This window comes from Lepidochelys olivacea, assembly GCF_965140295.1.
Source record: "Lepidochelys olivacea isolate rLepOli2 genome assembly, chromosome: 3".
Lineage (NCBI taxonomy): Eukaryota > Metazoa > Chordata > Testudines > Cheloniidae > Lepidochelys > Lepidochelys olivacea.
The window spans coordinates 171803062-171829084 of record NC_140413.1 but is presented as its reverse complement, the minus strand read 5'-3'; the positions used below and the strand labels follow the sequence as shown (position 1 = coordinate 171829084).

The 26023-nt window shown below is 40.0% G+C and overlaps 1 protein-coding gene across 1 annotated transcript in view; it reads right to left on the bottom strand.

The window, feature by feature from the left end:
• The window catches only part of MTA3 (metastasis associated 1 family member 3), a 195623-nt gene that overhangs the window by 5765 nt on the left and 163835 nt on the right, over window positions 1–26023 (bottom strand). The window contains exons 15-16 of the mRNA XM_084624202.1: window positions 16861–16947; window positions 10535–10681 (exon numbers count right to left, since the gene is read on the bottom strand). Of these exons, the coding sequence (XP_084480328.1) occupies window positions 10535–10681; window positions 16861–16947 (234 nt within the window). The remainder of the gene's footprint in view (window positions 1–10534; window positions 10682–16860; window positions 16948–26023) is intronic.

Here is a 26023-nt window from a genome sequence, read left to right as displayed (position 1 = left end):
CCATGCAGAGCTGATCTCAATATCTGTGTGTAGCTGCAGCTGGGTGTGTCCCCACTAGTATGTGTGCTGGAGGGGGCTTGAGGGCCTGTCACAGCAGTACAGTGTAAAGGGAGCACAGGCTGGTGGGTCAGGCGAGCTCAGTGGTACCCCAGTTGCAGGTGGCATCCTGTAATTCAATAATCTAACTGGTATTTTTCTTCTTTAATTACTATCATCCTAATGCAATACTTAAAGTAACTGTTTTCATCCTGACTTTTTCAACATTACAATGCTGCTGTTTCTGCCAGTGTAGGATATGGAGCCTAGGTTAATGGCTCAAATCTGGATCAGATACATGAAAAATACACCATAGTTCAGCTGTTAGTTGCCCACACACAATGGGTTTGATGGCCTCAGTCCAGTTCCTACTGAGCAAGTGTCCTCATCACAAACACCGCCATCCCAAATGACACTAACAGCTCCCGTTCTTAGCAGTCTCAGCAGAGAGACCAAAAATAGCCCAAGGATTGAACTACATTTCCACCCCTACAGAGAACCCCTCTAGAAAAGGTTAATGCATAATAGCAGAGCTGCGTAGAGAAGCTTTTATTGTATCTGCCAGTATTACAGACTGTTACTGTACAAACAGTTACTTTAATACACAACTGAATAAAGGGTTTCAGTCTTGAGGAATGTCAGGCCAGCACCTTTTATAAGTATTACATTAAAAAAAAAAATTAAGTACCAACCATTTTCCTCTCACTATCCTTCTCCCTCCCGCCCTCCCCAAGCCAAAAGAAGTAAAGGCTCTAGATGTTAAGTGGTGGAAGAGGTGATGGTCCTATAACTCCAACACAGCTTTTTAAAAAGGAGCCAAATTTCATATTTGCACCATACATCTTTGAACCACTACATCCATTATTAGCTAAATAATAAGAACTCCCCCAAAACAGCATGCAGGCTTACCCATGTGAACAGCGATGCCTTAAAACATGTCAGACCTAAATATGAATTTACATAAGCTTAAGTGGTGTTTACTTCAGAGCCGTAAATTGCGCCATATCTTGGGTAAACGTGTTTTTGTGGCTTCCTTGAAACATTTTTTCTAATAGTAATGACAAAAGCAAACCAGGATAAGAAAATGGCAAATGGCATTAAAAGATAAGACTTCAGTGTATGCACCTATGCCCATTTTTGTTTGCTTGTTTCACTAAAGTGTAAGTTAAAAAACAGAATATATCAACCCCTCAGCTGTATATTTCCTGGCTGTTAGTTGGTGCCACACAACAAACACTAAAAAAAACTAAATAGTCTTTTGTAATCAAAGATATTGTTTAGTATATTACATACTGTAATATTAAAACTAATTTTTTATTCAAAAATCGCATAATATTGTGCATAATAACTACACAAAAGCCAGACACACTTCCCAAGCTTCTCGAATTATGCACCGTGTTACTGATCTGTATTTGAAAAGAAGCAGTATGGTGTACTCATATCTTACAAGTGATTAAGAAATACTTTCTATTCCATCAGTAACCAGGGGGAATGTTAAAGACCAACTTTTACTTGCACACAAGAGTATTAAAAGAAACAGTCAAGGAGCTTGCTGAAATATTACAGTTGAATTTTAACAAATATTGGAACTTTAGGGAGGTTCCAGAGGACTGGGAAAAAAAAACTAACAAGCCAATATTTTAACAGGGTAAATGGGATGACCCGGGTAACTACAGGCCCTAACTGATCTCAGGCAAAATCATGGAAAGGCTGATATGGAACAGAATCAGTAAAGACTTAAAAGACTGGCAGTATAACTAATGCCAATCCACAAGGTTTATGGAAAATAGGTCTTGTCAAACAAACTTGAAATCCTTTTTGATGAAATTATAAAATTGTCTGATAAAGGTAACTGTATTGACACAATTTCTTAGATTTCTGTCAGGCATTTGACATAGTCCCACATGACATCCTCATAAAAAACCAGCACTATATAAAATCAATGAATCCCATACAAAATGGATTAAAAGCTGGTAGACTGATGAATCACAAAAAGTAATTGCAAATGAGGAATAATCATCCAAGGAGGAGGTTTCCAATGGAGTCCCACAGGGGTCTGTTCTTGGCTCAATATTTTTCAATGTCTTTATCAATGATCTGGAAGAAAATGTAAAACTACTGCTGGTAAAATTTTCAGATGGTGCAAAAATTGGTGGAGCAGTTAATAATAATGGTACTAGCTAACTAAGTAATGATGAGAGGCCCGTTATACAGACAGACCCAGATCACTTGTTAAAGTGGGCTTGTTTGAACAACATGCATTTTGACATAGCCAAATGCAAGTCACACATCTAGGAACAAATATAAGGTCTCACTTACAAGATGAGGGGTCATATCCCGGAATGCAGTGACATTGAAAAGGATTTAGGGATAATGATAAATAACTCGCTGAACACGAGTTCCCAATGTGATGCCATTGCTAAGTGGGAGAGCACAGTCCCTGGATGTATCCCAGGGAAATATCATGCATCAGTAAGGAGGTGGTTTTAGCTTTTAATACAGTATTTGTGAGACCATTACTGGATAGTGTGTTCAGTTCTGGAGTCCACACTTTAATAAGAATGTTGAAAAATTGGAAAAGGTTCAGAAAAGAGCTACTACAATGATTTGAGGTCTGGAAAATACAGAATCATAGAACCGGAGGAGACCTCAAGAGGTCTTCTAGTCCAGTCACCTGCATTCATGGCAGGACTAAGTATTATCTAGACCATCCCTGACATGTGTTTGTCTAACCTGCTCTTAAAAATCTCCAGTGATGGAGGTTCCATAACCTCCCTGGGCAATTTATTCCAGTGCTTAACCACCCTGACAGTTAGGAAGTTTTTCCCAATGTTCAATCTAAACCACCCTGTGACACCCTCATATTCACCACTGTCAAATAATTAGGATATGTTTTGCACAAAGTATGCCTTGTGAGGTGGTATTCTAAAAGTATTGATCTGCTAGACATTAATAACTCATTGGATTGTGTGTGCAAGCACCGCATATGGAAGTATAAAATTTGGCTATGTATGCATTACTGAAACATGTCGTGAGGTTGAAAACACCCACAAGCAGCCTTTCAGGTACAACAGTAAAAAGGCCAAACAATGTTCGTAGCTCACTGAGAAAATGCACACAAGCCCAAGGATTACCCCAGGAACTGTGTACAATAGAAACCTCTCTGAGATAGTACTACACAATGGGAACTGTTTGACCCAGATCACAGCAAAAGAGCTTTCCAGCAAGTGGAAAGAAGACATAAAAGGGGGAAATGACATCATGATGGTATGTCACTCTCCCTAAAACAACATACCTGGAAACATCTGAGGAAGACTGAACAGGGGGAAGTGATAGTCCCAGGCTAAAGGGATTTCTAGCCTGTGTATGAAAACCTGGGAAACCCAAGCTGCAAAGCAAAGGCAGCTAGTGCCTTTAGAATCTGCCAGCCTGTTTATCACTTGCTCAGTTTGCATTTTTGTTTATTTACCAGGCAGTCAGCTTTGATCTGTTTGCTATCACTTATAATCACTTAAAATCTATCTTTTTATAGTTAATAAACTTATTTCATGTTTTAATCCAAACCAGTGTGCATTTGACTAAGGGTCTGGGGAAAATCTCAGTTTGGTTACCACAAGTGTGCATCATCCTCTTCACACTGAGGGAGAGACGGACCGGGTATTAAACCCATATACTGACCAGGTTTGACCAGATACTGATCAGGTTTGCTCTGGGGTCCTAGGCTGGGAGGCTGGTGGTTAGAAAGCCTGCATGTGACTGCAGTTGGGTGTGTCCTTACCTGTGTGAATGCTGGTGAAAGTACAAGTTTGGAGAGCTTTGCAACTTGTCACTGAAGCACAGTGTGAGAGGGAGCCCAGGCTGCTGGGTCAGAGGGCTCAGTGGTACCCCAGTTCCAGGTGGCACCCTGGGGGGAACCCATTACACACCCTTGCTGCAATTTAAGCCTATTGTTTCTTGTCCTATTCTCAGAGGTTAAGGAGAACAATTTTTCTCCCTCCTCCTTGTAACAGCCTTTTATGTACTTGAAAACTGTTATGTCCCCCCTCAGCCTTCTCTTTTCCAGCCTAAACAAACCCTTTTTTTTTTTTCATTTTCCCTCATAGGTCATGTATTCTAGACTTTTAATCATTTTTGTTGCTCTTCTCTGGACTTTCTCTAATTTGTCCACATCTTTCCTGAAATGTGGCGCCCGCGACCGGACACAATACTCCAGTTGAGGACTAATCAGCATGGTGTCAAGCAGAAGAATTACTAACACCAGAATGATGTTTGCTTTTTTTGAAACAGTGTTACACTGTTGACTCATACTTAGCTTGTGACCCACTTTGACCCCTAGATCCCTTTCTGCAGTACTCCTTCCTAGGCAGTCATTTCCTATTTTCTATGTGTGCACCTGACTGTTCCTTCCTAAGTGGAGTACTTCGCATTGGCTCTTATTGAATTTCACCCTACTTACTTCAGACCATTTCTCCAGTTTGTCCAGATCATTTTGAATTTGAATTCCAAAGCACTTTAAGCCCTCCCAGCATGGTCTCATCCGCAAACTTTATAAGTTTACTCTCTATGCCATTATCTAAATCATCAGTGAAGATACTGAAGAGAGCTGGACCCAGGTCTGATCCCTTTAGGACCCCACTCAATATGTCCTTCCAGCTTGACTGTGAACCACTGATGATTACTCTCTGGGAATGGTTTTCCAACCAGTTATGCACCAACCTTATAGTAACTCCATCTAGGTCGCATTTCCCTAGTTTGTTTATGAGAAGGTCATGTGAGACAGTATCTGTTACTAAAATCAAGATATACCACATCTACCACTTCCCCCCATTCATAAGGCTTATTATCCTGGATCCAAGAAATGTGCCTTATATATGACAGACTTAAGAATCTCAATCTATTTAATTTATCCAAGAGTAGGTTAAGAGGCGACTCGATCACAGAATACCAGTACAGTAACTCCTCTCTTAACGTTGTAGTTATGTTCCTGAAAAATGCAACTTTAAGCAAAATGATGTTAAGTGAATCCAATTTCTCCATAAGAATGAATGTAAATGGGGGTGGGAAGTTTAGGTTCTAGGGAAATTTTTTTCACCAGACAAGTCTATATTATATTTAATAAATATATTTAGTAACAGATTGTCTCACATGACCCTCTCATAAACAAACTAGGGAAATGCAACCTAGATGGAGTTAGTATAAGATTGGTACATAACTGGCTGGAAAACCACACACACACACACACACACACACAGAGTATAAGTTTTAAACAAAAAATTTAATACTGAACACAGCGATGATGATTGTGAAGCTTGGTTGAGGTGGTGAAGTCAGAAGGCGGGATATTTCCCAGGGAATGCCTTACTGCTAAATGATGAACTAGAACTCAGCTGAGCCCTCAAGGGTTAACCCATTGTTGCTAATGTGTACCCTCACACTCTACAAGGCAGCACAAATGGAGGGAGGGGAGACAGCATGGTAGACAGAGACACAGTGTGTGTGTGTGTGTGTGTGTGTGAGATGCACATTGCACCTTTAAGTACGCTGACCCCACTCTTAAATACACTGCCTTGTTAAATTAATCAGCAAGCTGAGACGGCAGCTGCTGCCTGGAAGCTCCCTCCGTCCTGAGCCCTGCCGTGTGTCCCCCCTGCTCTATGGAAGATGGGGTAAGCAGGGTGCAGGAGCAGGGGAGAGGGGGACACCAAGACATTAGCCCTCCTCTCCCCTCCTCCCCCTACAAACAGGAGGCTCTGGAGCAGAGAGCAGGAGCAGCACATGGCAGTGGGGGGAGGGACAACTGAACTGCAGGCAAATTGATAGCTTGCGGGCAGCTGCCGCACAGGGAACTTAGGGGAGCAGGGAGCTGATAGGGGAGCTCCTGGTCCCCCCTTGTTCCAAACCCCCACCAGCTAGCTCCAAGGGGCTGCTCCTCCTGCAAGCAGTGGACAAAGCAGGCAGCCGCCAAACAACATTATAAGGGAGCATTGCACAACTTTAAACGAGCATGTCCCCTAATTGATCAGCAACGTAACAATGAAACAATGTTAACCAGGACGACTTTAAGTGAGGAGTTACTGTACCTAGAGGGGAATAGACTTCTGAGAGCAGAGGGCTCTTTAATTTAGCAGAAGAATGCATAGTGAGATTCAATGATTGGAAGCTAGACAAATTCAGACCAGAAATAAATAGCAAATTTTAGCGGTGAGAGTAATTAACAATTGGAATAACTTACTTAGAGATGTGATTGATTCTAAATCACATGAAGCCTTAAATGAAGACTGGATTATCTCTTTCTGAAAGATATACTATAGTTCTAACAGCAGTTATGAGCTTCATGTAGTAATTACTGGGTAAAATTTTATGGCCTGTGTTATGCAAGAAGTCAGACTAAATGATAATAATGGTCCCTTCTGTCATTAAAACCTACCCGTCAGGAACCAATGAAAGACACTGGAATGGAAAATGTGTCATATGCAAGATCTGTGAAATATCTGGAACACTGCAAGAAGGTTAGCTATAGATTTTAGATTGTAAACTTTCCTGGACAGGGTTTTATCTCAGTCTATGTCTATAAGGCACTAGCACACACTAGGTTGCATAATAATAATAATGATGATAATATGGTAGGAAAATCCAACCCAAGATAGCCATGGTATGACACCATGACTCTCCAAAACAAACAGCAATAGTCTTGATTCGGGTCCATATATCTTGTCCCTTCTAGTGTGCCAGTCACATGTTATCTAGGCCACAATCTGTCCAGTTGCCTAACTTGGTGCAACTCCATTAATCTGATTCCTCTATAATAAACTACATCATCAGGGAACCTTTTTATTGAAAACGATTTGTCTGATACAATCCACTTGAGGACATCAGGTTTCTTGACATCATTGCTTCCTCCCCTGAGTGAGTGAGTAATATTTAAGGAAACCTGCTGCAAACTGTTAGAAGAGCCAAAACAGTTTGGAATGTTATAAAGAAGGTACAAAGGAAGGTTATCCTGGGTACTGAGTTTGTGAAGTTTTACATTCTATTACTTAGAAAATGCCTTTTAGGCTGTCCATCAAAAGAAAAAAGAAAAACGGATTCTGTGTACACTAATCGCTTGTGGAAATTGTTTTTCTGTCACTGCATTCGGGGCTTTTGTATATCGTCAGATGCCCCAGTAGCTATTCCACAGACTTCATGTGCTATGGCATGCAGAGATCTAATTAAAGAGTATGTCAGAACAGGAATTAAGATAGTTATCTTAACAGAACTCTACAGAGTACAGATGGTCACTGTAACCTAGAAATATCTGTTCTCCTTGAAATGATCTACTCCCCATCAAAAATAATTCAAGGAAATGACAAATTTAAAATTTGCGAGTTATTTTAAAATGTAGAATAAATCTTTTCACTAAAGTCCTGCTTACCAATTAAGTATTATCCCACGTAGGACACCCTAGCACAATTAGCCATGTTGGTGCTTTGTCAGTCAAACAAGCTCATCAGAATGGATGGTGCTCTATGGTAGTTATTTTTCTGAGGAAGTTTACTTTGAAGAGAATATTGAGACTGTTTTAGTAAAAGAAACAAAACATATTTTGAAATGGTCTTGCTATTTATGTAGGTCCTTCTGTGGACACCCTCACAAGCCGAGTCCCTCACAAACATTAATGAATTTACTGCCACAGCATTCCTGTGCTTTAGGGAAGTATCATTATCCCCATTTTACAGACGGGGAACTGAGGCAAGCATGATAAATGTCTTGCTCACTGTCCCACAAGGAATCTATGACTGACTCAGGAATATAATCCAGATCTCCTGAAACAATGCAGTGCTTTACAACAAGACCATCATTTCCTACGTCAGACTGCATTTGGCCTGCGCAGTGCACTTCACTTTAATGCATAATACTCTTTATATTAATAAGATTCACACAGTTGTGGCCCTGCCCCACTGGATAGCACGTTTTAGCAGTTAGATTATCTGCTTACTGTGTAGTGGCATTATTTGACTATTTGCACACTGAATTAAGATCCAAATACTTCTCATTTATGTATAATTGCTTCAGATAAATGAATAACCAGAATATTTTATCCATCATCCATTTTTTTAAGACAGCGCTTTGTAAGTGTGGGTAAAAAAAAAAAACAAAAAAAAAAACAGGATGACATTTTCACTAGAACATACACAAAATGTAGCTGTGACTTAGCAAGTGTCACTGTAATAAGAAAAACTCATGATGTTCATTACCCCGGCCCATATTTCCAGAGCAGCCTCCCTGCTAACTTATGCCAAACTCCCAAATAAAATCTAAGGAAACATCTACTCTATGAATCATTCAAACTCTAATGCAACAGCCATCCATGTGTAAATTCTGTCTTGTCTTGGTCTGTCTGTTTTGGACAGTAGAATTTTTGAGACAGGGACTGTTTTGGTACCATCAATCTGCTATGCAGCACCATATTCACTTAGAATGCAAATATTAGAATGTATATAATTAATATTTAGCAAAGAGAGGCTTTGGTAAATCTTGTAATCCTCCTTAGTGCGTATTCAGGAGGAAATCCTAGGTTTATGCATATGAACAGAGTGTACCAGCCTTCTAATAAGATCTATTTCTTATGGGCTTTTAAATGATTAAAACACAGGAAGACAAAATAGGTACATAGCTCCCTCTAGAACTTGTTTTCAGGATGGTACTGGCTAACAGGTGGTGTGGATCAAACAACATATGTAGTCAAAGATGGGAGAACAGGATTGGACCAGATTAAAAGGAGTTGGAATGGCTCTCCAGGTTAGAATACAGCCTGTCAAATAGACCATAAAATACTTCTTCAATTACTTCTGTGATGGCAGGGGGAGAGACTTAATGGTCGAACATCTCTTTCCATTTCTAATATCTACACTCTCTATGAAGAGACAATTTCTCTCCCCTCCAACATGGCACTTTTGAGGCAAAATAATAATAATAATAATAATCACAAAGTGTTTTCATTTTTTTTCCATATGTGATTCCATAAATCCGGTTCCATATTACCTCCTCACTGCCTTGCTCGGATAAACCAAAATGAGGATTCATTACATTGGAGAGGGCAGAATTTCATGCTTCCCAGTTTCATTGCAGAATGGACTTTTATATCAACTAGCTAGTAATCTATGGTATTTGAAGATTTACGTATGTTAGTTCAAAAGCATACAGTGGAATTCTACACCGAAAGAGGACTAAATGGATTTTTTTATTCCATTGATCTGTTATTCATTTGTATTCAGTCAGATCTGCTTATTTTACTGAATATAATATACTGTATTACTTTTCACTCCTGTTAGCTAAATAGAGCCAACACAATGAAAGGAGAATGAGCTAGATTCTATTCTGACTTGCATGTCGGATAGAATGGTTCATTTAGTTTCAGTTGCAGAATCTTAAGGTTATGGTGATGATGTAAACACCAGAAAGATACCATAGCAAAGTCACTTTTTGGAGTACAAGAACACTTTAAAATAGTTTTGAGTCACCTTCATAATTACTCCCAAACCTTTACAATATATTTGCTCAATTTTCATGTCCACTCTGACTGCTTTGCACTACACCATGAAGCAAAGCAGCTGGAAACCGGGCTTAAAGGACCGCAAGGCATAAACTGTTCTAATTTACAGAAGGAACTGGACTGGTCCTGAGCCCCAGAATCTTGGGCCACAAGATGGCTAGAAGTTATCTTTCCCTCTTCCCTACCAAATGCAGCTCAGAGAATTTCAGCCAAATATTTCAACCAAGTTATATACACTGTATGCATACAATAATTACAACAGTGTTTGTAAACCAGCAGGAAGTGTAATCAACTCTTCTAGCTGTACATAAATAAATACAATGTGGCAAAATTCAATCAAGGACATCACTGAAAAATATTTTTTCAACAACAGTGCAAAGAATCTCCATTGCTACACTTGTTCCCCTTATTTTTATTCTTTTTCTGATCACTTATGCAAACAGTGCAGATTACTAGGAAACAATGCAAAAAATATCATCAGCTTGAGGACTGCAAAACCAAAGTAATCTGATGAGATAGAGCTTAAGATCTATAACCAGTTCCAATGCATTACGCACCACAGTCATGACATTTAAAACTGACAACACAAATATGCCAAATATATCTTGCACAAATTTTAGTACCAATGTACAACTCTGATCTATATTCAAAGCAGAGCTGTGAATGCATAGATTCTATTCTTCCCAGTGAATTTTAAAAACTATTACTGTGGGGAATGTGCTAACTACACAGGGCAGCAACATTCATAAAGCTGCATCCTTAGGACAATTATTATGCTTGTAGTCTGTTGCTTTATTTAGAAATTTGTGATCCATTCCTTAATGTACTGTAATATACTACTAGTGTATCTTATACTTAACTGAATAGCCAAAATTTCAGTTTTCTCAGTTCACAGATGCAATACTTGTTAGTTCACATAAAAAGATTCCTAACTTTTTTTTAAAAAATCCCAGTTTTACATACCCTCCAGTCCATTGTGATGGCTGTAGTTTCTTTTCCCCAAAATACTTCGGGATGAATGATTAGGGGTTGCGAGCATTCGTTTCGCAGCTGGGGTTTGAAGGCTTGGCATTGACCGGACTACATTAGGTTTCATTGCAGGATGAATCTCTGTTGGGGTTGAGGGGGGAGGAGATTTAAAATGAAATATTTACGAACGTTTTATCTACTCATTTTATCTATTAAAAGCACATTTAATTTTCCAGTGAACTCAAAGTCAATTTCTTCAGGCCTAGAATTTTTCCAAATTTTTACACAATGACTCAGTCTCAAGTCTTTGCTACCATGGCTCTCCCTAATGTGAAACATCTGGGCTGCTTGTGGTAACTACCATGATTGCTTAACTGCGTGTGTTCAGTAGGTAGGGGAAAAGACATCTCAGCAAATTCCTTTGAAGTTTTGTGCTGGACAAAAAAAAAAAAAATCACATTTGACCCTCAGATTAGGGCAAACGAGCTTCTAACATTTATTCAGTTAAAACCCTTATAATATGTTTGTGTGTGTATATTATATTACAGTTGGGTCTAGTAGCAGTTCATATTATTAAAGTTGCCCAACATCTCCCATTATAACCCTGCTTTTAGGTGTTTATAACTTTGCCAAACTTTAGTCATTTGGCCTGAAATTTTCCATGCTGAGTGTCTGCCTCAGGCAGATCTATTCTGAGGGGTGATGGGAGAGGGTTAATTTCAGCCAAAACGGTTAGGCTGTTTCTGAGAGAGAAGCAAAAGAAAATTACATTGTTTTCCCCAGGTTAAAATTCGGATGAACTTTTCTTAAAAAGCTCTATTGCCTCCATGCTTTGCAACAGTCTTAAAATGTATCCACGTGGGGGAGGGGCATAGCTAGGTGTCACCAATGTGCCTTGGTTTCCCCATGAAAATCTGCACACATTTGCCAAGTTAGAAGCCTTTGAAAAACTGCAGTTGACACCTGCTCAGCAGAGACTTATCAGAGTTTGACACATTTTTTGAAGTATCGGTCCACACTGAGCATGCGCCTGCTGGGGCTCAGCTGCACTTTCCCTGCTTACAGCTGCGGGCCAAGGCAGGGCACCTGAACTTAGAGCAGGCAGCCGCTCTCTCTCCCCTGTGCTCGCAATAACTCCCCCTGCTGCACCCAGACAGGATGGAGGGGGAAGCTTCCTGATCGAAATGAGAAAAGCCGGACTGAGGGGTCAGTGAGGGGAGATAAGTTGAAGGGGATAAGGAGCCTGGAGAGGGAGGCGGAGAGAGGCTGGCAGGGTGGAGAAAAGGAAACTGGGCTGAGGAGTTGGGATGGGGGAGTCTGGGACTGGCTGGGCAAGGAGACTGGGATGAGGAGGGAAGACACAGCGTGGAAAAGGAAAACATGAGCTGGAGGGCAGGGCATGACCTGAGCTGGGGAAGGGGGAGAGAGAGATTGGATGAGGAGCTGGGGGTGGGGCGAGGGCTGGCTGGACACAGAGACGGGGACGTGGGAAGAGCTGGGATGTGGGAATGGCTCACGAAGAAGATTGGGACAGGGATTGGGCGAGGGCTGACACAGGAACTCCAGGAGGGCGAGACAAGGATTTGCTGGGAAAGGAGACTGGGACTGGGATGAGAAGCCTCAGGAGGGCTGGAGACTGGGCCTAGCTGGATGAGGAGCCCGGGTGGGTTAGAGACAGAAGCAGGACAAGGGCAGTTTGGAGCGAATGGTGCAGAAAGAATAATGCTTACGGGGAACGGGCAGCAGGATCTCCCCACTAGAGATACACTCCCAGAGGCAAATTAAGGTTTCCTGGGGCCTTGGGCCAGAAGAACTGGGGTGAGGCCAGAAATGAGGGGTTCAGGGTGTGGGACAGGGCTCTGGGCTGGGAGTTGGAGTGTGTGGGGGGGTGAGGGCTCCAGCTGGGGGTGCAGGCTCTGGGGTGGAGCTGGGAATGAGGGGTTTGGGGAGCAGGAGGCTCTGGGCTGGGGCTGAGGGGTTGGGGTGTGGGCTCCAAGAGGCAGTTTGCGTGCACGAGTGGATGTGAGCTGGGGCAAGGGGTTGGGGCATGGGAGGGGGTTCGGGGTGCGAGTTCTGGGCGGTGCTGACCTCAGGTGCTCCCCGGAAGTGGCCGGCATGTTTCTCTGGTTCCTAGGCGGAGGGGCAGCCACGGGGCTCTGTCCCCCACAACTGTGGTCCCCAACCCATTTTCTCCTTTCTGCCCCTCCCTACTGATGGGAGATACGCTGTCCCTGTGCCACACCAGGGCAGCAGGGGGGAGTGAGAGCCCCTCCAGTCCCAGGGCCCCAGCGGGGGTCCGGGTGCTGGGTCTTCCCAGCTACTCCCCGCACCTCTGCTGGGGATGGGGGCGAGGGGAGATGGGTGTTGGGTCTTCCCCCATCCTGCAGCTTCTGCTATGGATGGGCGGGTGAGCTGCTGGAGCTTCCCCTGTCTGGCGGCTTCTGCCAGGGATGGGGTCTTGGGGGTGGGGTGGGTGTGCATGTGCACGGGGGCTTCTCCCATCCCGCGGCTTCTGCTAGGAACGGAGGCCTGAAATGAGCCTGAAATGGAGCTTAAGATTCCTGAGTCTCATCATTCCTCTGCTGTCAGCAAATATCTGTGAAACCCTCTGGCAAAGTGTCCCAGCCCCTCTAGTGCTGGTCCAGAGAGGATAGCAACCTATTATTACTATCAATTAATCCATTAGCTCAAGTGGCAGAGGTCTGCGCGATGGATCTAAAGGTTCTAACCCTGCTGATGACCCATGTGGGTGACAATATGATAGAATTTGTTTTTTCCAGTTTCCTTTTTAAAAACCTAGGAAATTACACACAACAAAAACTATGTGAAAAGAACATTACTCAGGTTATAAAGTCAACCACACAAAAGTTAGGAAATGCCAGAATTAAGATTACCTGGAAAATCAATATTGGGTCATATCCTAGGGATCTCATTTAGGTCAGCTGCATAGCAGCACAACACATAACCACTAAGCATGACTCATTTTATATTTCCATTTCAGAGATCAAAAGTAAGGTAAATTAATACTTCAAGCACTTATTAACATTTATACTGTGCTAATGCCTTGAAGCCAACCAGGTTGGATATGGTGCTAGACACTGCATAAACACAGAGGTTCAGATCCTCAAAAGTATTTAGTGTGCCTAATTGTCATTGACTTCAGTGACAGTTAAGTGCCTAATAACTTTGAGGATTTGGGCTATAGTAAATTAGAAACCTTACCCTCAAAGGGGTTATATCTATCTCACGAAATACTGCTAAGGCAATCAAAATACCAAAAATGAAAATAAAATTAGGGACAACATTTTTTAAGTTGACTCAAATTAGGAACCTAAATAAATGGCCTAATTTTCAGAGGTACTGAGCATCTGCCACTCCAACTCATCTCTTCTCAACTGCCACAGGTACAAATGTTGACCTAGGTCTGCCAAGTGGAAGAGCAGGAATGCACTAATGGGCAATATAAGACACTCAAGTAAGCAAGATTCACTTCAGGGTTTCTGTTCCCTACACACAGTGAAAGCTAAATTGATTGCACAGGAAGTAATCCCAAATCTCTCCAAGGAGGGGCCGATCTTTAATGCGTAGTCCTGCTGTGCAATGCACTCCTCAAGAAGCAGAAAAGGGATAATGGAAAGCCAGGATGCAGAATGAGTGGGTAAGTGGAAGTTCTTTCGACATTCTTTCAAGGAGTGAAGAGAAAAAATGATTTCCTATGAGGCATAACTAAATGTATTCTAGCAAATATTTGATGGAATGGTATGAAAAAAATGAAAAGCAAACCTGTTGCTCAAGCAGACCTCTGAGATATGGCATGGGATGAATTTTAGAAGCAAAACAATATCCTAGAGATTGTATAAGGTCAGACTTTATTTTATTCAAATATGCACAGACAGCAACACTAAAAGCCACCTGCTAGCTACCTTTTGTGGAGCTATTTCATCTGTTGTACTGTTCAGATTTTTAATCAAAATAAACAAATTAGCAAAAGTAAATCAGAGCGAATATTATCATCATTAATCTTTTCATAATAATTTCATCTTTTTCACTCTGCAAGCCCACTTTCAGGGAGATAATACTTCATGGGAATATGCTGTCCTCCGTTTTCCCACATAGGCCCAGGTAATTCAACTCAGCGTAAGAAACTAGAATGCTTGAGGTTGAATTTGCAGCTATTTAGGGAACAAGCAGCTGTGTTTTTCCCTTGATAAGCATAAGGCCACTACTGAGGGGCAAGAATATATGTTTTGGTACTTTTGAGGCCAAAAGATGTCCAGATTAATAAAGAACATCTGCCCAGGACTCTTCCTAAAAATTCCTATTTGTCAATTTTAGACATCAGTTTATTAATGTGGGAAAAATCCTGAGACCTTTATTATTTATTCTGACAGGTTTCAGAGTGGTAGCCATGTTAGTCTGTATCAGGACTGTGGGTTCTGTGTGTGTAAATTGAGAGTAACACCATTGGCTTCATAGCATTACTTCAGATTTACACCAGGGTAATACTTGGTTCATTTTTTGTTGCTCTGCTTATTCTTAATGCTTATCTCTACTTCCTTGCTCCTCTAAGAATTAGATTGATGTCTTTATATGGAATACTATAGCTCAAAGGGCTTTCACTATCTCTGTAGTGAATGCATAAATATTTAATTGCCATCAGTGGCCGCTTTTGAAGATGACAGTTTTTGATTTATTAATATTAAGCTAAAAATACTGGAATCGCCTTTATTCCCTTCTCTCCAGTACCCCCTTCTTCCACTTTTTCTTCCTATCAGCTGTGATCCAAACATGTCATAACATGCTGATACAGTCTCTTTTTTGTTTTTGTACTGGATAACATCACATCTTTCTAAGCGGGTTGGTAGGTTAGAAAAAATTGGTAACATCTTAGAATGAAATTTTGAAAAGTGCTCAGTATTGGCCTAACTCTGCTCCTTTTCAAGACCAACATTGAGTGCTTTTGAAAATGGCACCACTGAGGTATCAGGGGGTAGCCGTGTTAGTCTGTATCCACAAAAACAATGAGGAGTCCTGTGGCACCTTAAAGACTAACCGATTTATTTGGGCATAAGCTTTCGTGGTTAAAAACCCACTTCTTCAGATGCATGGAGTGAAAATTACAGATACAGGCATAAATATACTGACATATGAAGAGAAGGGAGTTACCTTACAAGTGGAGAACCAGTGCTGACAGGGCCAATTCGATCAGGATGGATGTAGTCCACTCCCAATAACAGAGGACGAGGTGTCAGTTCCAGGAGAGGCAAAGCTGCTTTTGTAGTCTGCCCCACAACCTGAAGCCCCCCAACCTGAAGCAAATACTCACCAGCAACTACATACCGCACCACAGAAACACTAACCCAGGAACCAATCCCTGTAACAAACCCTATTGCCTACTCTGTCCCCATATGTACTCTAGCAACACCAGAGGACCCAACTGCATCAGCAACACCCTCAGAGGCTCATTCACCTGCACATCTACCAATGTGATATATGCCATCACGTGCCAGCAATGCCCCTCTGCCATATACATTGGCCAAACCAGACAGTCTTTACACAATAGGATAAATGGACACAAATCAGACATCAGGAATGACAACATACAAAAACCAGTAGGAGAACACTTCAATCTCCCTGGACATTCAATAACAGATTTAAAAGTAGCCGTTCTTCAACAAAAAAACTTCAAAAACAGATTTCAAAGAGAAACAGCAGAGCTACAATTCATTTGCAGACTTAACACCATTAATTTGGGCTTAAATAGGGACTGGGAGTGGCTGACCCAGTATAAAAGCAATTTTCCCCTCTCTTGGTATTGACACATCAATTATTGGGAGTGGACCCCATCCACCATGACTGAACTGGCTTTGTCATCAGTGGTTCTCCACTTGTAAGGTAACTCCCTTCTCTTCATGTGCCAGTATATTTATGCGTGTATCTGTAATTTTCACTCCAGGCATCTGAAGAAGTGTATTTCTTACCCATGAAAGCTTATGCACAAATAAATCTGTTAGTCTTTAAAGGTGCCACCGGACTCCTCGTTACCACTGAGGTAAAAATTTAAAAAAAAAAAATCAGATTGCCAGATTATTTTTCATATGCTACATATGCCATTTTACACTGATGACTAAAGGCAGTCTAACTAAATATTGCAAACTCAAACCATTACAATAGCACATTATTAAAAGCTCAGATGTATTTTCTTATTCATACCGCTGCCATGTTGTTATGAGTTCCCTTATTGGTGAGTAGGATTTTTAAATACGGTTAAAATATTGACATCTCACTTTACTCACTTTCCTCAAAGGGAAAATACCCACCTAAATACCCAATGATACAAGACAGTGGTTTTCTAGTGCTTTTGATCTTCAGAGGATTTCCAACTATTTCACAATGTCGGTCTGCATCTGAGGATAAAAAAATTTAGAGAGTTTTAAAAAAATTAATTTAATTTTAATAGGCTAGTACACAAATAGTTACGGTACACCTGTACATTTCCTCTGTGTATTCTTAGTATGACATATTACTGACTAAAAGAAAAATACTTTCTTTTTACCTTGTATTCCTCTGATGCACATGTACTAAAGACTAGGATGCAAAGTCAGGACATATGCTCATGTATGTAAACACGAAAAGATAATATTTGTGAGAACCTATTTTTAGTACACCAGGTGGCTACAAAATCTTTTGGAAAATGACCAACTCTGCAAATGAAAGCATCATGAAGATGAAAAAGCGATTTTTAAAAAAAATGAATAAAAAACAACAACAAAAACAGTCCTGGGCATTAACAGACACCTATAATGGTCTAATTAAACAGAAAGCCTCGTTGCATTAGTTTTTTACAGACTTGTCTGGCTCTGAAATTGCGAATTAACTTCACTGTGAGAAAGGATCATTATTTAAGATTTGGAACTCGCTAAATACTCTGCCTATGCTACCCCGGTACTATGGTGTTATATATCGTTCTTAGTAAGTAAAATGTAACACTGTAGGTGATTGTTACAAGGATAATCTTAAAAGAAACCTGCTATAACAAGTTCCCAATAATGATATTTATCAACAGAAAAATGCATCTTTCATAAATAGAAACTATGGGTTAAATCCTGGCCCCAAAGAAGTCAATGGGAATTTTGCCATTGACTTCAATCCGGCTAGGATTTCATCATTATTATATCACATATTTTTACCTCAGTTTGCACTTTTGAGAAGGTCCTTCAGTTTTATTCATTATATTCTGCATCTTTGTGTACCCTATATCAAAGTCATTAGCTGGGATGTTAAATTTACCTCGTTCCAGACAGAGGACTTCATCCATCAGTCAGAACAGAATCATGCAGGAGGTTTATTAGCTCATAAAAGTACTCATCAGACTGCTCATAACCTACTGTAAGAAGTTTCAGGCAGAGAAAAAAACAAAGTACTCAGCACAATATCCCAAGTGTTGCATAATTAGCTGTCACAGGATGAGGAATGGGATTCAAAACTCATCAGCTTTTCGACAAAAGAATCAGTTATGGGGCCAATAGTATATCGGAGACTCTTTTTTATTTCTTTTAAACTTTCTCGAGTCTTGTCATTTAAATTTGACAAGAATACAGATGAACATTTTTATCATTGACTTGAATGAATAGAAGCCAAATACATATTTTTTTAAAAAATTGGTTGGAAAGACTGATTGGTCTCTTTTCCAGTAGCACTAGGAATATTCATATGGTGCTTTCAGTGTGCCTCACGTAAAGGTATATCGTATAGTGCAAAAGTAGGCTAATTTCTGCATACTTTGCACATCCCAAACTCCCACTGCTTCTTACACAAATACATATTATATGCAGGTACATACACCAACACACACACTATAGATCTACACATACATGTGTGTGATCCAATCAGCTAAAAATAGGGATTTGAGTATCTGACTCCAAAATTCAAACATTTATCCAGTCTCTACTTTGCCTCTGCCGCGTGTCTAGTTTTTAAATAAAGAATTCCTTCCTATTCATTTTATCCTAGCACAAAATGATAAACACACATAAACAGCCTTGTGGTCAGGGGTACCATATGGGTCAATTTATATTTGAGAAAAAAAAACGTGAAATTGCACCTTCCAGAAATTTGTAATTTCATATGCAAATTCCATTCAATCCTATGAAAAATTCACCTGGCGCTTTGCCAGGAGAACATTTGTTTTCAAACTTTGATTTTGCATAAAGGTAAGTTCAGAACCATTTTTAAACAAATAGGCTGTAAAATCTTCATAATTGTTAAAGTATCTTAAGCAGCATACATGGAGAAATGAAATGATTATATTCTCTGTGCTCCTACTGCAAGCTTCGTTAGACAGCTGATATCTGGGAAGCTCAAAGGCTCCAGATCTCAAATACTCTAAAAGCCAAGAGCACAGAGTACTTTCTATTAAACTACAAATGCTCTTCTCAGTGAAAAAATGCAATAGGACTAACTCAGCGAACATTATGAAGTAACTTAAAACTGTTAAACGGGAGATATTTTAAATGAGAGAAGAGAAAGAGGTTTATTGACTCCCTTAGTAGGATAAACACAGTAGATATTTTTACAGCTACTTTGGGGAGGGGAAGCGCCACCGTGAAGTAATTGTGAGACAAACTTTGCATTGTCTGTAAAATGTCACTGAATCGGGGTAAGGAAGCCATGTGCCAGACTGTGGACACAGGTCTGAAACACAGCCCAACTACAGTCCTGCTGTCATACTGCTTGACCACCACAGAGAGGCAGTGGCTGCAGGAGAACAGCCTTTTCCTAAGACAGTCAAAAATCATTTTAAAACAGTGTTCTACATATTTACCTCTCACAAGATAGGCATATGCTGCTGATTCCCTGTTCCTCTGTTCCTGAATCATGGATTTCTGGTTAAGCTGTGTAAAATACTCAACTCAAAAGCCAACAGTTTATAAAAGGCATTTATTGCTGACATGTTTAATGCTCATCTTTCAAAAATGCCTACCTGTTCCTTGTCAAGAAGTTGGGCAGGATCCAGGAGGAGGGCTGCTGGGGTTGTCAGAGAAATCAGTCCATCTTTTAATGGCCTTTTGAAGTTTACAAGGGAGGTTGATCCTGCAACATGCGCTTAACTTTGCATACTGGGGGACTGATCCTGTTCCCACTGTAGTTAATTGCTGAACTCCCATTTGACTTCACTGGTGCATGATCAAGCCTTAGTAGTGGTCTCAGAGAAGTAATTGGGATTATTACCACTATGAAATCCTGGCCCCAATAAAGCCAATGGGAAACTCACATTGGGGCCAGAATTTCACCCCTACTCTTTTAAGCATGTGCATAAGTCTTTGCTGGATTGGGGTCTATGTTTATAGGATTTTTATTGCTATTTATGGTAATAGTCTCTCTTTTCTTTCCTCCTGGAAGACAGATTGACGTTTCAATAGAATTAACATTAAAGTTCCCCTAGAGCCAGGTGTTCTTTTAAGGTTTGGTGAAAACCTATTAAAATACATTTGTTAAATTAGAATATTCAAAATAAAACTAAACCACAAATCCTGGTACTAAATATTTCATGATAACTGTTATGTAAGGCTCTGTCAAATTAAGAATAAAACCCCCTCATTTCTAGCTACAGAATCTCATAGCTACACCACCTTTGCACTTACACTTCTAACCTCACTCTGCACAATGAATGTCGTTACAGTAATGCAAAAGGTTCTCATTTGCATCTCATTCAGATTCAGTCTTCTCATGCTAACAACAGCCTGAAGAAAATCTTTTTAAACTAACCCACTCAACTGTAAGGTAGTCTACAAGAGGTATGTTTGTGATTCAGTGGAATCCACTTTCCAGTGCTAATGCTTCAGCAACCACATCTTCTAAATGAAAACAGCTGTATTATCCAGGAAATAGGCTTCTCAATATGAAATGGCAATGTTTGCTTCAATTCCTATTTTAAATTTCCTAAACACACACTTTTCAACCCATTCTATTCACTGTTACAAAAAAATCTTTGAAAATTTTCAACTGAAACCTGTTCTCTTTTCAGAGCTTTATCTTATGTAAACACTGGCTGCTGAGCTGGAGCCGGTGCCATTGTGAGGTGTTCATTCTTTAAGGAAAAAGATCGTTTAGGGTTTGTGGACTTTTTGGAGACTCAAAGAAATGCATGGACTTCACAAACAAATGTAAGAAAAAGAAGGTAGGTCAAATTGTTGACCAAACCAATCTGCTCATTTAAACGGAGTTGGAAAATACAGTGTATGATCCGCCTCCTTATTTGCCATTTCAAAGAATGAAACATTCAAGAAGTTGGCATGTTAAGCAAGGAAATTTCTTCTTTCATCGAAAAGCACTTAAAAAGCAGTGGCCTTTAACTTCCATGTAAAAGAAGTATAACTTATTATTGTGTATGTAAACTACCAGCTTTTATAAAAAAAATAAAATAAAATAGTACAGTAGAGTACTGCAAAATAAGAGATATAGAGAAAACTAAAAAAGGAGGGGGATGCTTCTCATTTACATTTACACTAAGGCCCCTTTTGTACTGCACAACGCTACAAAGAGGCAATCATGTAAATGAGAATAGGGCCCACTATCTTTATAAATAAAACACACATTTTTGAAAAATGTCTAAAGTTGGGCACCTGAATTTCCTCCAGCTAAACATCAGAGCACTTTTATTCAGGTGGCTCACTATGGATTTAGAATACCAGGATTTGAACATTTTGGCCATAATATAAATTTTAATCCTTGCACTGGTAAGACACCCCTAACATTTGAACACCAATGATTCCAATGGTCACCAGTGACCAAGTCAACAGAGGTGCTGAAATGGGTTGGAGAGTGTGATTATACATAATTACCCATAATTATTCCCAAAATCATTTCATAGATCATTTATTTTATATTGCACAGAAGCACCGAATCTTATTACAGAATTACAAATTACATATAGGAGCCATTTCACTCCACCCAGACAATAAATCAAGATTAGGAAATGAAGAAAATACTTTATCGATGAAAGTGATAAAGCCTTAAATAGACAGAATGCAATTGTTATTCACATTGGAAATTGGCCAGGTATCAGAGCAGCCACCCCTACTCTTGTGAAAAGTTTCCCAAGATGTTTAACAACAAGAAATGGTCAAGATTTGGGTTTTATATGTCATCTGAAATACAGCATCTCCAGCAGCACAGTCTGCTTCTGCTCCCACCCCTGTCTCCATGAATCATGCTGGGCCGCTGGTTCAATTCAGATTCAAAGAAGAGTGCGGTCAACTGAATTACAAACCCCACTTTTGGTTTTCAGAGAGGCCTCCCATCCAAGCGCTGACCAAGTTCAATCTGCTAGTTTATGAGACCTGACAAGCTCACAAGTTGAGATGGCATAGCTATTGCCTATATTTAAGATTATATTATGACTGACCACATGTATTGTCAGAAACACATATTATTGTGATTCTCCAGAGCATCAACAGTTACAACTCTAAGTTCTAGTTCCAACTAAGATTATATATAGTGCATGATTTTTATTTCCAGCTACAGTAAGAACAGATTTACTCTTGTGATTGTCTTCTATTCTGATTAGCGACACTGAATCTTTGCCCATCAGAAGACTGGGATCTGATACATATTTTCTGTGAAGTAAGGCTTCTTTTGATCCTCAGTCCTTCCTTTATGCTCTTCGCTTAGCACTGCTCTCCACTCTCTTGAGCTTTCTATAGAGGAAATGTGGTTTCCTACACAAGCACTAGCTAGCTCTCTTAACCTCAGTTCTTAGCGCTGCATGTTGACTGGCTAAGTGTTTTCCGACCATCCTTTGACTGAATTTTCAGTCAAACAATCTATGAGGAAAGGCATCAATCTAAACCTCTAGTCTTCTCTCAATTATTTTATTATTAATTATTCATAATACAGTAGCATCTAGATATCCTGAGATCAGGGTCCCACTGTGCTACTTAATGTTTAATACCATCTTCTGAAAGGCCTCTGCTGACATAAGGGGTAAAGTCCTGACCCCACTGAGGTCAACAGCAAACTCCCATAGTACATAACAAATAGAGCAGGTCAGGAATTTTCCGAAGAAACATTTTTGTCATTAGAAAATGCCTATGCTTTGAAACCAAAACTATTTGTGGGAGAGAGTTGGTTCTGGCAAAACTCAAAATTCAAAAACGTTTGAAAAAATAATTTCTAAATTGTTGAAGTGTCCTCTTTAGAAAACATCCAAACAAAAAATTCTGCTTTTTCATTTTAAATAACTTTGCACTTCAAAATGTCAGTTTATTTTTGCTTTTTAAAGGTTAAAAACAATAAAAGGTTGAAAACTGAAACAAAACATTTTGATTGACCAGATTCACACGATTTTTCGGATTATTGGTTTGTGAAAATTTTCAAGATTTCACCTCTTCCTCCCAATTTGGGACAGAAAAAATGTTCAAAATCTGGAAAATTCTTGTGAATCAGGAAAGCCATCTCTTGTAACAGACTCCTCCACACATTATAAAATTCAAGGAAAACCAACAAGCTGATGAAGGTTACCAAAAATCACCTGAAAACAAGAAGAGGATTCCAAAAAATGTTTTACAAATTTAAAGTAATACACAAACTACACTTCATCCACCACTGACATGCAGCCACCTTTGGGGTGGAAACCAGCAACTATTTTACAGAGTCTCGTAACACACAACAGTTGAGGAAGGAATTTAAAAAAAAAAAAAAAAAAAAAAAACTGTCCTGAGCTGAAATTTACATTAAAAAATGGAGCCTGGCATTCTTCGGTCAAGTGAATCCAGATGTAGAACACATCTTTGAGTGTGCCTCTCTTTTTGCCCCAAAAAACAAACTCAGAGAGCTGCCTAATCAATGTCCACTTGAATTCCCTTGAATTTTCACCCAATACCAAGAAAACAATGAAAATGGCAACAACAGTCACTATAACCATCACATATAGTGGCCTCGACTCCCAAGCCTTCTGATCAGATGAGAAAAGCCTCCTGACCATAGTGATGGGTCACAGAGCTGCAAGTAAATGGTTCAGACTCTTAAAGACCAAATCCTACCCTTCCAATTCATTTAAACATTTGCTCTAAAACCAGCAAAGTAATTTTGTCCTCATCCCTTGCCTTCTCTGATCATTATTTTGCCTCCATACTCTGACTTCTCTTGAACATACTTTGGAACCCAGTTATTAGTTGACCACTAAAGGTTTTTGACACTGCATATTGAATACCAAAAACTTACCACTCTCTGGATTCCTTTTATGCTTTGTCTCTTCCCATCATCCACATGCTAATGACATTCCACCACTACAACTATTCAGATTCTTAAGCCAGCTGCTCATCCCTATTCCTGTCTGGGTAGAGTGACTGATGAGTAGTTATTAAATCCCATGTAGACACGCTTCTCTTCTTGCAAGCTGCTCTTTGCTTTTTCTCCTCAGTTGCAAATTTGCTTCTTCTTCTGTCCTTTCAGTACCCTCAATCCTACATTCACCATACTCTTTACCTTAAATGCTTATGTACAACATCTAGCTATGGTTTTCTTAAGGGGTCATGACTCCTTCTATGGCTCACAAGTTACTCCAGGATTCAAGGGGAAAAAAAAAAAATCAAAACTACACCCAACTGGGCTGCAACCTATCTTGGCTGGCAGGACAACACCATTGCTCATGGACAAGGAGACGTAGAGGAGGCTGGCTTACTTGGGAACGCAGCCCTCTGGAATGGTAGTAGGCTTTGACTCTGAAAGGAACAAGCCTTCCTCAGGGAAAGCTATGCCTGGGTGTATACTACTGATTCTGCCTCTTGACTTAATAGCTGGAGTTTGCCCAGAACAATGATCTCTGACCTCCATGTTCAGGGTCCCACCAAAACACCTGATGCTGGTCAATGGAGCATGGATCAGGGGGTATGAAATCTACGTCCTGTGACCAAGGCCAAATGTGAATGCTTGGTGGCCATCAAACATCGGTGGGAACAAGAGAAGAAATGCATTATTCCATCTGATTTATCATATACAAAAGAGAGGAAGAAGAGCAAACCCTCAAAATGGATTTGGTTCTTCATGTCCTTTCTTCGTTGCTTTAACTAAAGCCAGGGCCTGATGTAATCACAATGGAAAGGCCTTGTCACTGATAATGCAAATTATGGTGGCTCGAAAGGCAAAGAGGCAAATGTGGCAGCCTCTCTGGTAAGACTGCTCTGCATATTACTGGTTTCTTCTTAGTTGTCATGTCAACCAATATCACAGTCTTGTAAGGAGTCTGGAGATGGACATATACACACTTTTGGAACTGTGCAATCTTGGGTGTTTGTCCTCGGAGTTGATCTCCTGCAAGGCTTTTGCTGTCAGCTCCTCCTGAGGTTGCAAATCTCTGGGCCCAGAGACAGGGTTGTCTCATTTGGGATTAAATCCTCTTGAGCCCTAGTAAGTCTCTGGGGGTGATATCAGATGTACTTATTTGCCTTTTTTAAAAGCAGTTTTATGGAATTTTAATATTCTTTAACTGTAAGTGCCCGGCCACTATGACAAAAACGTGTTCTATACATAAATAAAAATAATTTTCTGGTTTTGATATTTCATACTTTAAGGCAACATAAAAACGTAATACATTAAAAAAAGTTATTTTCAGACTAGATGTAGCCAGTAAGGTCACTGGTAGAAAATCTAAATTCTTGATACAAGCACCCCATGTGAATTAATCAGCAATGGTTTTGTAAGTGTACAGCGTATGCTTTATCCACTCAGAAAGGTAGGTAAATCAATATTAGGTTCTGATCTATTAGAAATAAAAATGAAGCAGAATGTACATCTTTTTGCCATTGAAGCAGTCCACATCATGAAGTACCAGGTACAGACCTTTTGTTATTTAAAGCTGTATATCTGGCAATTAAATGTTGATAACATTTGAGAACTATCCAGATTTATTGCCAAATTGCATAAATTCTACTCTCAGTTGTGTAAATCCAGCATAACTTCGTTGTGCTCTGGTGAGTTATTCCCGATTTACATTGCTATAAATGTGAGCAGAATAGGAAAATCTCTTCTCCTAGTAATAAGAGCCACAGAGCCATTACAATGGGTACTTTGGCATGCTTGTGACAGAACCAGACTTGTCAGTCACTCCTAGCAGGGCAATGCTGCACCCCCTAAATTTCCAAAGCCAGGATAATTCAGTTCTACTTTCCTAAACCACACATTGTGTTAAATACACGTTGAGGAAAAAGCACAGCAATTTCTCATACTACAGAGCATGAGAAATTAATGAAACCAACCCAAATCCTGGGATGTCAGTTTCTGTCTCTATTCTGGACGATATTTGTCAGGGTAGGCCCAAGGACCTTATTGCTCAAAAGAAATTTTTCAGGTAAGCACAAATAAGTGTTCCTTTTCTTCATCATGCTAAGGTCTATAGATCTATTACAATGGGATTTTCACAAAAGTGTGCTTTCAGGGTGGGAAGCAGGAACGTCCTTTAAATATGAATATCCCCCCAAAAAA